The sequence below is a fragment of the Daktulosphaira vitifoliae genome, unplaced genomic scaffold (genome assembly GCF_025091365.1).
Source record: "Daktulosphaira vitifoliae isolate Bord-2020 unplaced genomic scaffold, ASM2509136v1 Scaffold_1, whole genome shotgun sequence".
Lineage (NCBI taxonomy): Eukaryota > Metazoa > Arthropoda > Insecta > Hemiptera > Phylloxeridae > Daktulosphaira > Daktulosphaira vitifoliae.
This window is the reverse complement of record NW_026099572.1, coordinates 3900940-3914087: the sequence shown is the minus strand read 5'-3', so window position 1 is coordinate 3914087 and position 13148 is coordinate 3900940. Positions and strand designations below refer to the sequence as shown.

The 13148-nt window shown below is 29.8% G+C and overlaps 1 protein-coding gene across 1 annotated transcript in view; it reads left to right on the top strand.

Annotated features, from left to right (window-relative positions):
• Positions 1 to 10696, top strand: part of LOC126896381 (uncharacterized) — a 17141-nt gene extending 6445 nt beyond the window's left edge. The window contains exons 5-8 of the mRNA XM_050669104.1: positions 1493 to 1592; positions 3969 to 4088; positions 10333 to 10491; positions 10560 to 10696. Of these exons, the coding sequence (XP_050525061.1) occupies positions 1493 to 1592; positions 3969 to 4088; positions 10333 to 10491; positions 10560 to 10628 (448 nt within the window). The 3' untranslated portion in view covers positions 10629 to 10696. The remainder of the gene's footprint in view (positions 1 to 1492; positions 1593 to 3968; positions 4089 to 10332; positions 10492 to 10559) is intronic.
• The last annotated feature ends 2452 nt before the right edge of the window (positions 10697 to 13148 follow it).

The following is a 13148-nucleotide window of genomic DNA, read 5'->3' as shown; positions in this document are numbered from 1 at the left end:
TTTTGAAAGTGTTCCGGAAAGTCTGACACTTTTATATATATCTTAAATTAAAGCTAATGTAATATACTTTATCATGGTAAAAAAAAATTTTGGAATTTATTTTATCTTCAAGGTGAAAATGGCTACCAAATGCTATTATTGTGTGAAAATTCTCAATTTTATTTTTTACATTTTTAACATTATAATGCTATAACTTATTGAAAAGTGTATTGATCAATATAATTTTTTTATGGGAAATACTATTTTTTAATAATTACTTTTTCATTCGACATACTTTATCTTAATCAGGATATTAATAAGGAACTAGCAGTTTATGAAGCTTTTGGAATAATCCACCAATTTTTTAAAATTAAACACTATCTAAAGATTTGCATCGAAGCGTTTTTTTTTGATAGTGATTTTAATCACTGTCAGATATCATTATACTTGATCCAACTATGCCACGTCACCACTGTGCCGCGACCCCCCTGTGCTGGGTTTTTTTTATAGACACATTCAGTCATCAGTCTGTATTTCAATCAACGCAAAAGAGTTATTATGATTAATTTTCCTTTTTTATTACTTTTGTGATGCCTCGCAGACGCTATGAAAGACTCACGGCTACTTTATAAATGCCAAAAGTCACAATTAAATATGTAATAGTGTTAGCGTATTCTTTTCTGTCGTCTGAGAAATAAAAGATTTATTGATTTTGTAATATTCCAGAGGAGAATATTACAATACTACAAGCGTTGTGTAGACCTAAACACATGACTGGTGAAACAGCTATCGCACAAGTTGTCCCGCTGGTATCAAACACTTTATTCCTTAGGCCTTCTCCGTTTTTAACTATTTTATTTTATCCCACCTGTTGTCCCCGCGTATATCCGAGATGGGTCAATCCGCCTAAGTTTTGTTCAGAACCCTCGTACTTTTTGACAAAAATTTTGCGTCGACTGTTGACCTGAGGCAACCTCATTAGTCACCTCTTACGACTGGCAGAGGGACCGTGAAAGTATTCTTATCCCTTATCCACAGGGACAAACGATATATTATAGTTAGAAATAAGTTAGAAAATTTATGTGTCATTGAAATTTAGCGAAAATCAGATTTTTAATAGTAGGGGTTTACACGCATTTTTTTGTAGTTAAAAAATTAGCGTCAATTTTATGCTTATATTTTTGTATTTAATGGTTGTTCAAATTACTATCTTCCACAAAATTATTTGAGAATTTAGTCAGTTGATATTACAAACTCTTCGTACTTAAATATCGGGAACTGTCCCGAATTTATAAACGATTTAAGCGGAATTCTTGATCTGATAATATTTGTGATATTTTATTTTGTTTTAAATTATCGCAACTTAAAATTTTTAACTGAATTTGTATTTCTGTATAAATGAGCAATAATAAATTATTATTAATGATTAATTCACACGAATGAAATATGTTAAATTTAAAATAGCAATAATGAATATGTAAGTGGTATTAATATTTTTGGATTTTTTTTTTAGAAAAATGGAGCAATTTTATAATTTATTTCAACAAGTAATTTTGGTCCAAATTGTAGTATTGTTTATTAATTTGGTACTTTATTCATATACCGGAATGTTGGTAAGAAATAATGCTTATTAAACAATTGTACCTTTTTAAAAATATTTTTGGATAAATACAATACAGGTAACTAGGAAATCCTCACAAATTAATTTTAAACATTTAATATCAATTTTGTTTAAGTTGGTCTTATTTTTTTTCATGTCAAGTTAAAAAAATTTTTTTGCATTTAAAACTGCTATAAATTTTTTTTAAAGCATTGATCATAATGAAATTTTAATAGAATAAACTAAAGACATTACGATTTATTTTGGTACGATTTTTAGCAAAATCCAATTGAAAACCTATATATAAAAAGGTTTTGAAAGTACTCAAGTCATGTATTACAAAATTATTTTATATGCTGTACTCTTAACCCTTGGAGTATAAAAAATTTATTGATTACTTGATTTATAACAATAAATTTATTATTATTATTAAAACCTATGTACAGGAAAGCTTTGAAAGAGACTACCGACTTATGTAAAATAATTGTTTTAAACACAATTTTTGAAAATGTCTAATAATTTCAGTCCTATTTTAACCTATATCAAATTAAAGCTCTTGAAATGTATTACAAAAATAAAAATCTCGATACAGTCGAGTCGTGACACAGTGTGAACATGTCATTGTTCGGATAAGTATAGATGATTTCTAACAGTTTAAAATCAAAATGATAATGAATTCTTCGTAGCAGATCTGTAAATAGTGTTTAATTTTAAGAAATTGGTGGATTATTCCAAAAATATCATGAACTCTTATTTCCTTATGTATATCTTGATTGCAAGTTTTATGATTTATATGCATAATACATTAATAAATACTTATTATAGTAATTAAATTTAGTGTGAAATTGATATTGAATAACTTAGTATTTTAATTTGTATGGGAAAATTTATGAAGCTGTTATGTACAGAGTAATTCTCTACTTGCATGTTGAACTAAAAAAAAATTTAAATATCAACATTTTTATGTTATAAACTTTCATAAAAATCAACTTTAAAGGACCAAAATTATAAGTTTCAGCGTGACATTTTAAATCAATTTAACATATTAAAAATCAAAATAAATTGTTAAATTAAAATATTCGTTTTTACTAATTGGTAATAATCTCAAAAATAGAGGTGAAGGGAAAAATGTTATTGTTGATTTGAAATCAGCACAAATTTTTGATTTAACATTATATACAGAGTGATCGAAATCTGGTATGACACTTATTTTCTCAGAAACTATTGATTATTTAAAAATTTTTAAAAAGAAAAATTATTAAATTTATAAAACTCTACAATAATATGAAGTTAAATAAATTTTTTTTTATCCCTTCAGGGTTAAAAATGTTTATTTATAATTTTTTTAAATGGGAACCACTATTTTTGATTTGATAATATGATAGAAAAATAATTACCAACAACTTTGTTTTTATAATTTTTTTTATCCGAACAACCGTTTACGCTTTATAATTTTTTAAAGATTTTGACTTTCAGAAAAAATGTTGTTATTTATTACGTTTCATAATACCAACCATGTGTTGGACGCCACATTGTAATAAATTGAAAAGAGAAAGGGGAAGAGAGGGATGGTAAAGATGCGGTGAAGATGATAGGAAAGGGGTTATAAATTATTTGGATTGTGTTAGATTCATTCATATCATCTTAATCCTACCTCTTACCCACTCTGTCCTATTTCTTAATATTACATTAATATAGTGCATGTCTTACGACTAACCTAAACTTGACATCCAAATGGAATCGTAGAGAGATGGTGAATTGTGATGTTCCTTGTTGACATCGATATTTTAAGTTAATTTATTATCGATGGCAGTGCAACCGGCATTTTTTTTAGATCCTTTAGTCTTACAAAACCCGGTTTGAATCTATTGTTGTTATCACTCATTTAGTGCGTAGTACATTTTTATACCTAAATTACCTGTCAGATTTTGATCAATAAAATTTGGCTTATGCAACAGAAAATAAAAATAATGACTTCTGTATTTAATACAGTTTTTTTTCAAAAAAAAAAAAAAATATATATATATACAGTAGTTGAAAATACAAAATATAAAATAAAAAATTTTAGCTCAAAAATTGCAATTTTTTAACTACTTAATCGTGACTCAATTACCTCAGTCTCCTCTAACATGTTGAGAAGGAAAATATATTAACCCATATTTTAAGTATCAAACAAAGTCGTTGCATTTATAAAATTATGACTTAACCTAATTGAAAAAGTTCCAATTATATACATAATATAGTTACAATAAAATTGTATAATTTTATTTAAAAATTTGTTTGTTAAAAAATGAACTATTTTGTTGTAGAACAGAATTTATTTATTATATAATGACATAATAATATTACATTATTAATTATTAAATAATATTTTTTTGTATTTCATTAGCATTTTATTAATGGAGGAATGGTTAATTCGATTCAGACTGTTAAACTTATTGCAGCATTTTTATTTTTTGTTTGTCATTTATTCATACTTTGTATCTTTTTTGGGATTATAAATGACAGGGTAAGTAGTTTATTATAAGAATCGAATAATAATATTATAGTATAAATCTGTAAATAATTTTATTTTATCATAAAAGGTCACATTATTTTATTTGTATGTATTGATAGTAGGGTGAAAAAGTTATGGTTACCCCCGCTTCATCCACCCTCCACTCCATGTAGTGATTGGAATGAAGGGGGGGAGGAAATCCAACGTAAACTAACATAATGCAATGGGAAGGGGAACGATGATGTAACCCAATGTAAACTAACCAAAGAAGAACCTCTCCTTCTCTAACTAGTCTTAGGGTGGGGGAAGTAAATCCCACGTAAACTAACTTAAGGCAGGTGAGGAACCTCTCCTCCCCCATCAAGTCTTACGATAGTGGGAGGGGGGATGAAACACGACGTAAACTAACACAACTTGTCACGCGTCTAAATTATGCTTAGTCATATATACGTAGTATCGGTTTTTTGACGAAAAAAAAAAGCCATGTTATAGGTAAGCTATACGGTTACGGTGATAAGTACGAATTTTTAAAGTCGAATCCGCTATATTGATATGCGATATGCATATATTTAGATAAGGTTTGTACGGAAAATCGGTAATTTTACCTAATTTGTCAAAAAAAATTAGTTCGAAACATTGTGTGCCAGATGGCTGTATTGATGATTACACTATAGCACTTGAGATTAATACGGCAAATGGCTCAACGCGGCGGCGGCAGCGATGTCGCCATCAATTACATTAATTGTTAATATACGAGTTAATACGCTTGACCGTTATTCGTATAGTGAATAATAAATCAGTATTTTTCGTAATCAATATATAATAAAAACGACTGTTCAAGTTTTCTTATAGCAAAACACATTGTTAAATAAACACAAATATGTTTTTAATTGTCCACCGTCACTGATATTAACACTGATGTAACCGCGTACAAACCTTTGTATGTAAATGATATACTGCAAACAGATGTTAACACTTACGCTATGTATGTTATTTTAACATTGTGTTCGTATCAATACGATGATAAAGTTTTAATACTATTGAATTCTCCTCTATTATCTATTAATTTATTTAATTACCTATATAATAATGGATTATATACTCTAGTTTTTATAATATTATTATAATCTATATATAGTGGTATATAACATAATAAGGTAAATATACTATACTGCCCTTATATTATATAGGTCAATATATAGTATATGTAATATACTATACTATATACCCTTAATACCCCATCATCATGACAGTCAACGGATCGCTCTGATTGGTTACTATGAATACACCTTTTTACCAGTAGTAAAATGGTTTGCTCACTGATTGGTGAACATGACCATAGTGCTAACCAATANTTTTTTAAGTTCATCCCTTATGTCTTGGAGGGGGGTCAACTTTGTTTTTTTAAATGGTAACACATATTTTTAATTTAATAAAATGTTTGAGTTTTTAATTCAATAATAAATGGCATTTGAATTTTTAATAAAACTTAATTTGTTTATTAGATATAAATACATATATAGATATTTAAAGCTTCAAATTGTTTGTAACAATGAGAACAATAGAAACCCGTTTCCTGACTTACTGAACACTCTGTATATTAACTCAAAAATTTGAAACTTTAAATGTTTATATCTAATAAACGAATTAAGTTATATTAAAAATTCAAATGCCATTTACTATTAAATTTAAAACTCAAACATTTTATTAAATTTAAAATATGTGTTACCATTTAAAAAAACAAAGTTGACCCTCCTCCAAGGCATAAGGGATGAACTTAAAAAGTAATATATAGTTAAAAATTCAAGAATAATGTGTAACTAAAGATAATAAAAAAAAAATGTTTAAATTATTGTTATTCTGCAAGTAATTGAGTGAGTTATGATAAAAAAATCACCCTGTATAACATCATAAGGTAAATATACTATACTGCCCTTATATTATACATATTATGTATAGGTCAATACATAATATATGTAATATACTATACTATATACCTTTAATACCCCATCATCATGACAGTCAACGGATCGCTCTGATTGGTTACCATGAATACACCTCTTTACCAGTAGTAAAATGGTTTGCTCACTAATTGGTGAACATGGCCATAGTGCTAACCAATAGTTAATTGGATTGCTGTTTATTACAAAAAAAATAATTATTTATTTATTTATTAATGTTTTGACGCGGTCGCATTGCACTTCCGGCTTTACCGCTGGATGGCGACTGCGACACAGCTACCTCTCCTCGTCCAACAGGTCGCGCGACGCCGAGTGACCGCGGGTGACGAGAACCGGTCCAGGCCGCCGACTATTAACAAGTCTCACTTACTATTCATATTATCGTAGTTGGACTATTGTCTACTTCCTTTTGGAATTAATATTGTTATTCAAATTCTTATGTATAATAAGTTAAAATATATTACAACGTAAAAGTTAAATACGGAGTATTTATTTATTTAATAAAACACCACCTGAATCACAACAGTTTATGTTTTAACATCCCTTTTTAAAAACTACTACTTATGCCAGAGGCTACGTAGGTTTCCTTATACAGAGTAAAACGCTAACTATGCCTGACAAAATATTATCGAAAATAAAAGTACTACAATGACAACCTTTGATTTTTCTATAGCAATTCAGATTACTTTTATATATTCTTGTTCGTCATTAAAAAAAAATTCGGGACACAATGTGGATGTGGCATAATGGGCACAAGTATAAGTGATATCTGTTAGTGATTAAAATCACTATTATAAGAAACTCTTTGATACAAATATGTAGATAGTGTTTAATTTTAAGAAATTGGTGGATTATACCAAAAGCAAAATGAATTCCTATTTCCTTCATTATTCCTGATTTGTAGTTTTTTGATTTAGAAGTATAATATATGAATAATTATTTATTTTTTCAATTAAATATAATATAAAATTCAATATTTTAGTATTGTACATTTTACGGAGAAATTATAAAAAATTATAAATTTAATTATATAATTATTTAATTATAAAATTATACAAGTTGTTAATTTTATGGCAAACGTGTATAAAAATTATAGGTTTTATAATATGAATTAATCTGTAAACTATACTATTAAAAGCTGACAATTTGTGTTGCCAGGTGTGATTCGATGTGTTCGGAATGTATCTGAACGTGTGTGTGTTTTTCCGATAAATTTAAAAATTTAGTTCCCCCTCTGTTCTTTTAACTAATAAATCCAAAAAAGGCAATTTTCCCTCTACTTCTTGTTCATATGTAAATTTAATCGATGGGTAAAAAGAATTTAAATGTTGTATGAAAACCCCCATATTAAAATCTTTATTTATAACTGCAAAAATATCATCGACATACCTAACCCAAATTTNACAAAAATATTATCTACATACCTAACCCTAATTTCAAACCCTCAAATACCTAAACTATATGCTTTTTCAAAAATACATAAGTCAGGAAGTACTATGAGACCTATTGTGTCGAATATTAATGCTCCGACTTACAATTTGGCTAAACACCTAGTAAGGATATTTTCATCTATCAAAAAATTCGATAGCTTTTCAGTTAAAAATAATATTGACTTAGTTAAACAATTATCTGGTTATACCATTCAAAATAATGACAGGTTAATTTCTTTTGACGTAGTTGCCTTATTTCCGAATATTCCAATAAATATANTCCTTATTTCCGAATAGTCCAATAAATATAACAATTGATTTTCTTAAAGACTGGCTAAAAGACCAAAACATTGAACAGCATAAAATAAATGAGCTTATTAATTTAACAAAGTTATATATGAGTCAAAATGTTTTTCAGTTTCAAAATAAATTTTATGAGCAAACTGAGGGCACAGCAATGGGAAATCCGCTATCACCATTTTTAGCAGAACTTTTTATGAGTAGGTTTGAAACAAATTTAAAATGCACTTATGGTGATCTTCCAAAAATTTGGGTTAGGTATGTAGATGATATTTTTGCAGTTATAAATAAAGATTTTAATAAGGGGGTTTTGATAAAACATTTAAATTCTTTTTACCCATCGATTAAATTCACATATGAACAAGAAGTAGAGGGAAAATTGCCTTTTTTGGATTTATTAGTTAAAAGAACAGAGGGGGAACTAAATTTTGAAATTTATCGGAAAAACACACACACGTTCAGATACATTCCGAACACATCGAACNAAAAAACACACACACGTTCAAATACATTCAACCGTGAGGACCGATCTCGAGCTCGCCCGGTCCAGCTTGGACCGCGGCGTACTGTCCTCGTTGAAGAGGTCGGCAGCCGCCCGCTCCCCGCACTTCCTCCGCTTCGCGTTTGGAACCCTTCCGGATTTATCTACGAGCGGGATTGGTACCTCTGGGGGGGTATCATCCAAGGTGACTGTCACGATGCCATCTGATGTCGGGGACGCTTCTTTTCGCTTTCCCCGCATAGTTTCGTCCTCACCTATTGGTTCCGCATTAATCAATTCGAGCGGACTACGTCCCTCCACGGGCGAGTTTCCCGACCCACTACCACCATTCTGGGCTAGGCAGTTGGTATAATCATACGCCTCGACGGCGTCTCTTAGACCCATACATGTGGCGAATATAGTGAGATCACTCTTATGCCTAGATAGGATCTCGCTGAGGGCAAGTCTAGCGGCATTAACGACACAATCGGTCGCGTTGTCGCTGTCTCCCCTCAGTGCAGAGACGCAGCGAGATATCAGGTTGGGTTTGGTTTCGGATAACGGATTCACCCATTTGTACGAGTCACGTGCACTAAAGTCGCGCCACATTGCGTTTTTCAGCGTGCGGTTAAAACGTTTCACTAGACACGCTTTCATCGTAGAATAAGTAGAGTAGTAATTGATTGCGTTTTGTGACATCAGTTTTTGAAATGTTTTGTCGTAGAATTCTTTACCATTGTCCGTTCGCAAAAGCTTAGGATGACGACCATGTTTCAGTATTCCGTTAATGGCAGCGGTAACTTCGTTGGCCGTTTTATTTTTCAACGGGACGGCCCACGCGTATTTTGAAAATCCATCGACGCACGTTAAAATATACCGATGTCGTCGATCAGGATATGCGTGCATTTCCACGAGGTCAGCGTGCCATATATCATGGAGACCCTTGATATTTATTCGAGCACGAGTGTACGTCCTGCAGGCCTGCCGGTGGAGTTCGTTAGCACTGTTCTTATTCATAACGCCGATGGTATCTGTTCAATGTAAACGGCTTCCTGCAGCTCTTCCAATGTAGAAACGATTGCCGGTGAAATGGGTCCTTGATGGACCTGATGTTGGGAAGCCGGGAGGCGTGGAGACTAGTCCAGGCGTTCGCCGAATCCATCTTGGAAAAGAATGGGCGCCGGCCGGTATAGGAGGATATAAGGCCCTAGTTTAGGCCGGCGCCTTAGGTATTCGTGTTTATATGTTTTATGTATTGTGAGTTATTTTTGCCCCTTTCGCAAAGTCCTGCCCCCACCTCCACGTGGTGCAATCCGGGCAACGGATCCAACTCTGGGATACAGCTAACAGGGGAGGCCACACCACGTTGTGAATCAGCTCTTGATTAATTTTGGGCTGATTTACAACGTGGTGGTGTGAGTTTTTAGAGACGGCGTGGGCCACCCTGAAGTAATACCTAACGGTAATTCCAGGGTGGCCTACAACTAAGCTGGTCGTGGAAAAAAAAAGTGTTTTATCGTCGTTGTTCCTCCTCCCATTGAATTATGTTAGTTTACGTTGGATTTTCTCCCCCCTCCACACCTCTTCTCCGACACTCTGACGTGGTGGGTGGGTGAAGCGGGGGGACTAGAATTCCCTACTTATTATATTTTTAAATCAAAAAACTACAAATCAGGAATAATGAAGGAAATAGGAATTCATTTTGCTTTTGGTATAATCCACCAATTTCTTAAAATTAAACACTATCTACATATTTGTATCAAAGAGTTTCTTATAATAGTGATTTTAATCACTAACAGATATCACTTATACTTGTGCCCATTATGCCACATCCACATTGTGTCCCGAATTTTTTTTTTAATGACGAACAAGAATATATAAAAGTAATCTGAATTGCTATAGAAAAATCAAAGGTTGTCATTGTAGTACTTTTATTTTCGATAATATTTTGTCAGGCATAGTTAGCGTTTTACTCTGTATAAGGAAACCTACGTAGCCTCTGGCATAAGTAGTAGTTTTTAAAAAGGGATGTTAAAACATAAACATTAATAAATAAATAAATAATTATTATTTTTTTTTTTTAGAAAGACTCATTGCTACTTGGAATTTATTGCTCGAATTGGACAGAAATGGACCTAGAAAATAAAAAGCTCGTTTTACTAACTATGAATATGAATAATGCTCATCAACCAAAAATGAAAATAACTAGATCTAAAACCGTCGATTTAATTATGTTTGTAGGTGTAAGTTATAAAAATCATTATATTTTTAAAAACTTTTAGCATTATTATTTAATTATATAAATTTCCAGGCTTTAAAAACTTGTTATTCGGTACTTTCAGTATTAAGGAATACACAGTTAAGCAACAGCCAAATTTAAACGATGGATTCAAAACATTAAAAATATTATTAATACAAATGAAAATTTAAATGTATAATAAATTAGTTAAAAACAAATATATTTTGTTTGATTGTGTACAAAAAATTCGTGGTTCAAGGTCCAAAATGTTCTTTATATTTTGTAAAAATCACTTTTTTTCTATTTAGGCTATGTATTTTACCAAACTTTTTTTCTAGTTATTAAGGAGATAAAAAAGTTATTCAGTAAATAAGTTCTATATAACTTCAAAATATCACTATTGAAATCCATAGATATCCAACTCTATATATTATGTAATAAACCAAAAATAAAAGGAAAGAAAAGAAAAAAAAAAGATGATAGAAAATTAGAGAGAATATAAAAAGGAAAAAAAAGTTTGCTTAGTAGATTATTATAATCAATTATTTATTATAAGTTTTTGTAATTTTAATGTAGATTTAATTGTTTTCAATTTTATTTAAATTAATTTTCTCATTAATTGTTTCTCTCATTAATTATTAATGGTTTATCACGCAATAGATTATTGGAAGTTCGAAAGTATAGGTTAAATTGTACTTACCTTACGTCCTGTGTGATACAATAATATTTTAAGTAATCCAGTGTTGATTTCCGTATTAAACGCACTACGTACACGATTTACACTATACGTAATATAGTCTATATAATTGCTTACAAAAAACGACTCAAGACTTTAAATAATACGATTTAATTACACAAAGTCTAAGACTGATCTTACTTGTAAAAGATTTTAAACACTCTGTATTTTATTATAAAAACAATTCTGATTTTTTTTACTTATTGATATTTTTTACGTTTATTGAATAAGTATTTTTTTTTTTAGAGAGTATAATTTTTTTATTGAGAGATCGATACCAATATTTCTTAAATTTTCCTCTGGCCTGGCCAAAACAAGATTCAGAAATATCTATATCTATGTAAAAAATTTATCAAGGCAGAATTGTGGTGGCCCAATGTGTCCCGGTGCTAAAATAAAGCACCTTGAAAGGATGCGGCACAATAATAACCAAGACAAAAATTAAACACTGCAAATATATTCGTAAGTTTCTCTACGTTGTCTGCCGGCGCGATGTTTATTAAAACAAAGACATTAGCAACGAGACTAGCTACCCAATAAGTATAGAGTTGCAATACACTTAGTCAAATAAATTTAAATCTCAATTTAAATTGAGAAGATTGTGACCTTTTACTTTGTCTGCCGGCGCGATGTTTGTTAAAACAAAGACATTAGCAACGAGACTAGCTACCCAATAAGAAAAGCTCACAATAAATTTTTATTATTAAATGAATATCTAAATTTAGGTTGGATTTATTGTTAAAATAAAATAATTTTAAAAAAAATATAATGTTTAAAATATTATATAATAAAATCTTATTTTAATATATTTAAAATATTATTTGATGTTTATTTTCACAACAAGAAAAATAAAATATTATTAATGATTGAACAAATTAAATTAAATTAAAAGATTCACCAAAACAAAATTCACTTTAAAATTTCTAAGTGTCATTTAGTTTTAAAGAAAAATATTCTAAGTCCAAATTAATTAAAAAATCGACTAAGTCCCGGAGAGTGAAATCTTGAGTAGAGTGTCGTAGATTTTGTGTATTTTAAAATCGTCAAAAGAACTGGTTTAGATGGGGAAAAATGGCTTTTTATAGTGTGAAGGGGGTAGCCCAGCGATCTCTACCGTGATCCTAGAAGCTGATGCTTTGTATTCTAATTGGTTAATTAAAATGGGGTCCCAGCGTGTAGGCGTTACTTAATAATTTCTACAAGAGGGAGATTTTATCGTATAGTTAAAGGGTTATTTTGTATTTTAAATAAGAGAACCCTGTTTTGGTGATCTTGTATAATCATAATATGTGACATACATGAACAAATGATAACATCTTATTATATATTAATATTATATGTAATAATATAATATAACAATTAGTTATAAAATAAAATGTAAAATGTTTATGTGAGTTTTTACACTATTCTAAGAAAAATATTTAATTAAGCACTAATAAAACATTATGTAAAATTGTGTAATGACAATATGAAATAATATGTAATAATTAAAACAATCCTTTAATAAAGTTATAATAGAAGATTTAGTGACACTTTTTGCATATGAATACAACTTAAGTTTCTTATATAAAATTCAGAAAATATTTATAACCCTCTGACTTTTTAATAATTTCACTCGTATTTATGACATTTTTACAAGACTCATATTGAAAATACATAAAAAGTGAGTTATATTGATTTCAAAATATATTCTGAACGTCAGTAAGATTTAAATACTGAGTTCATAAACGAAGTATGAATAAAGGAAAACCTTTGGTTATTAAAAATAAAATTTTAATTGACAAATAATAAAGTTAAATATTGTAATAATTCTATTTATCTTTAATTCAGATTTTAATTTAATTACATGGTATTAAATCAATGAACCGATCATTTTTTTTTCAATTGGCGGTTGACACGGTACCGTGTTTCCCTCAGCCGCACAT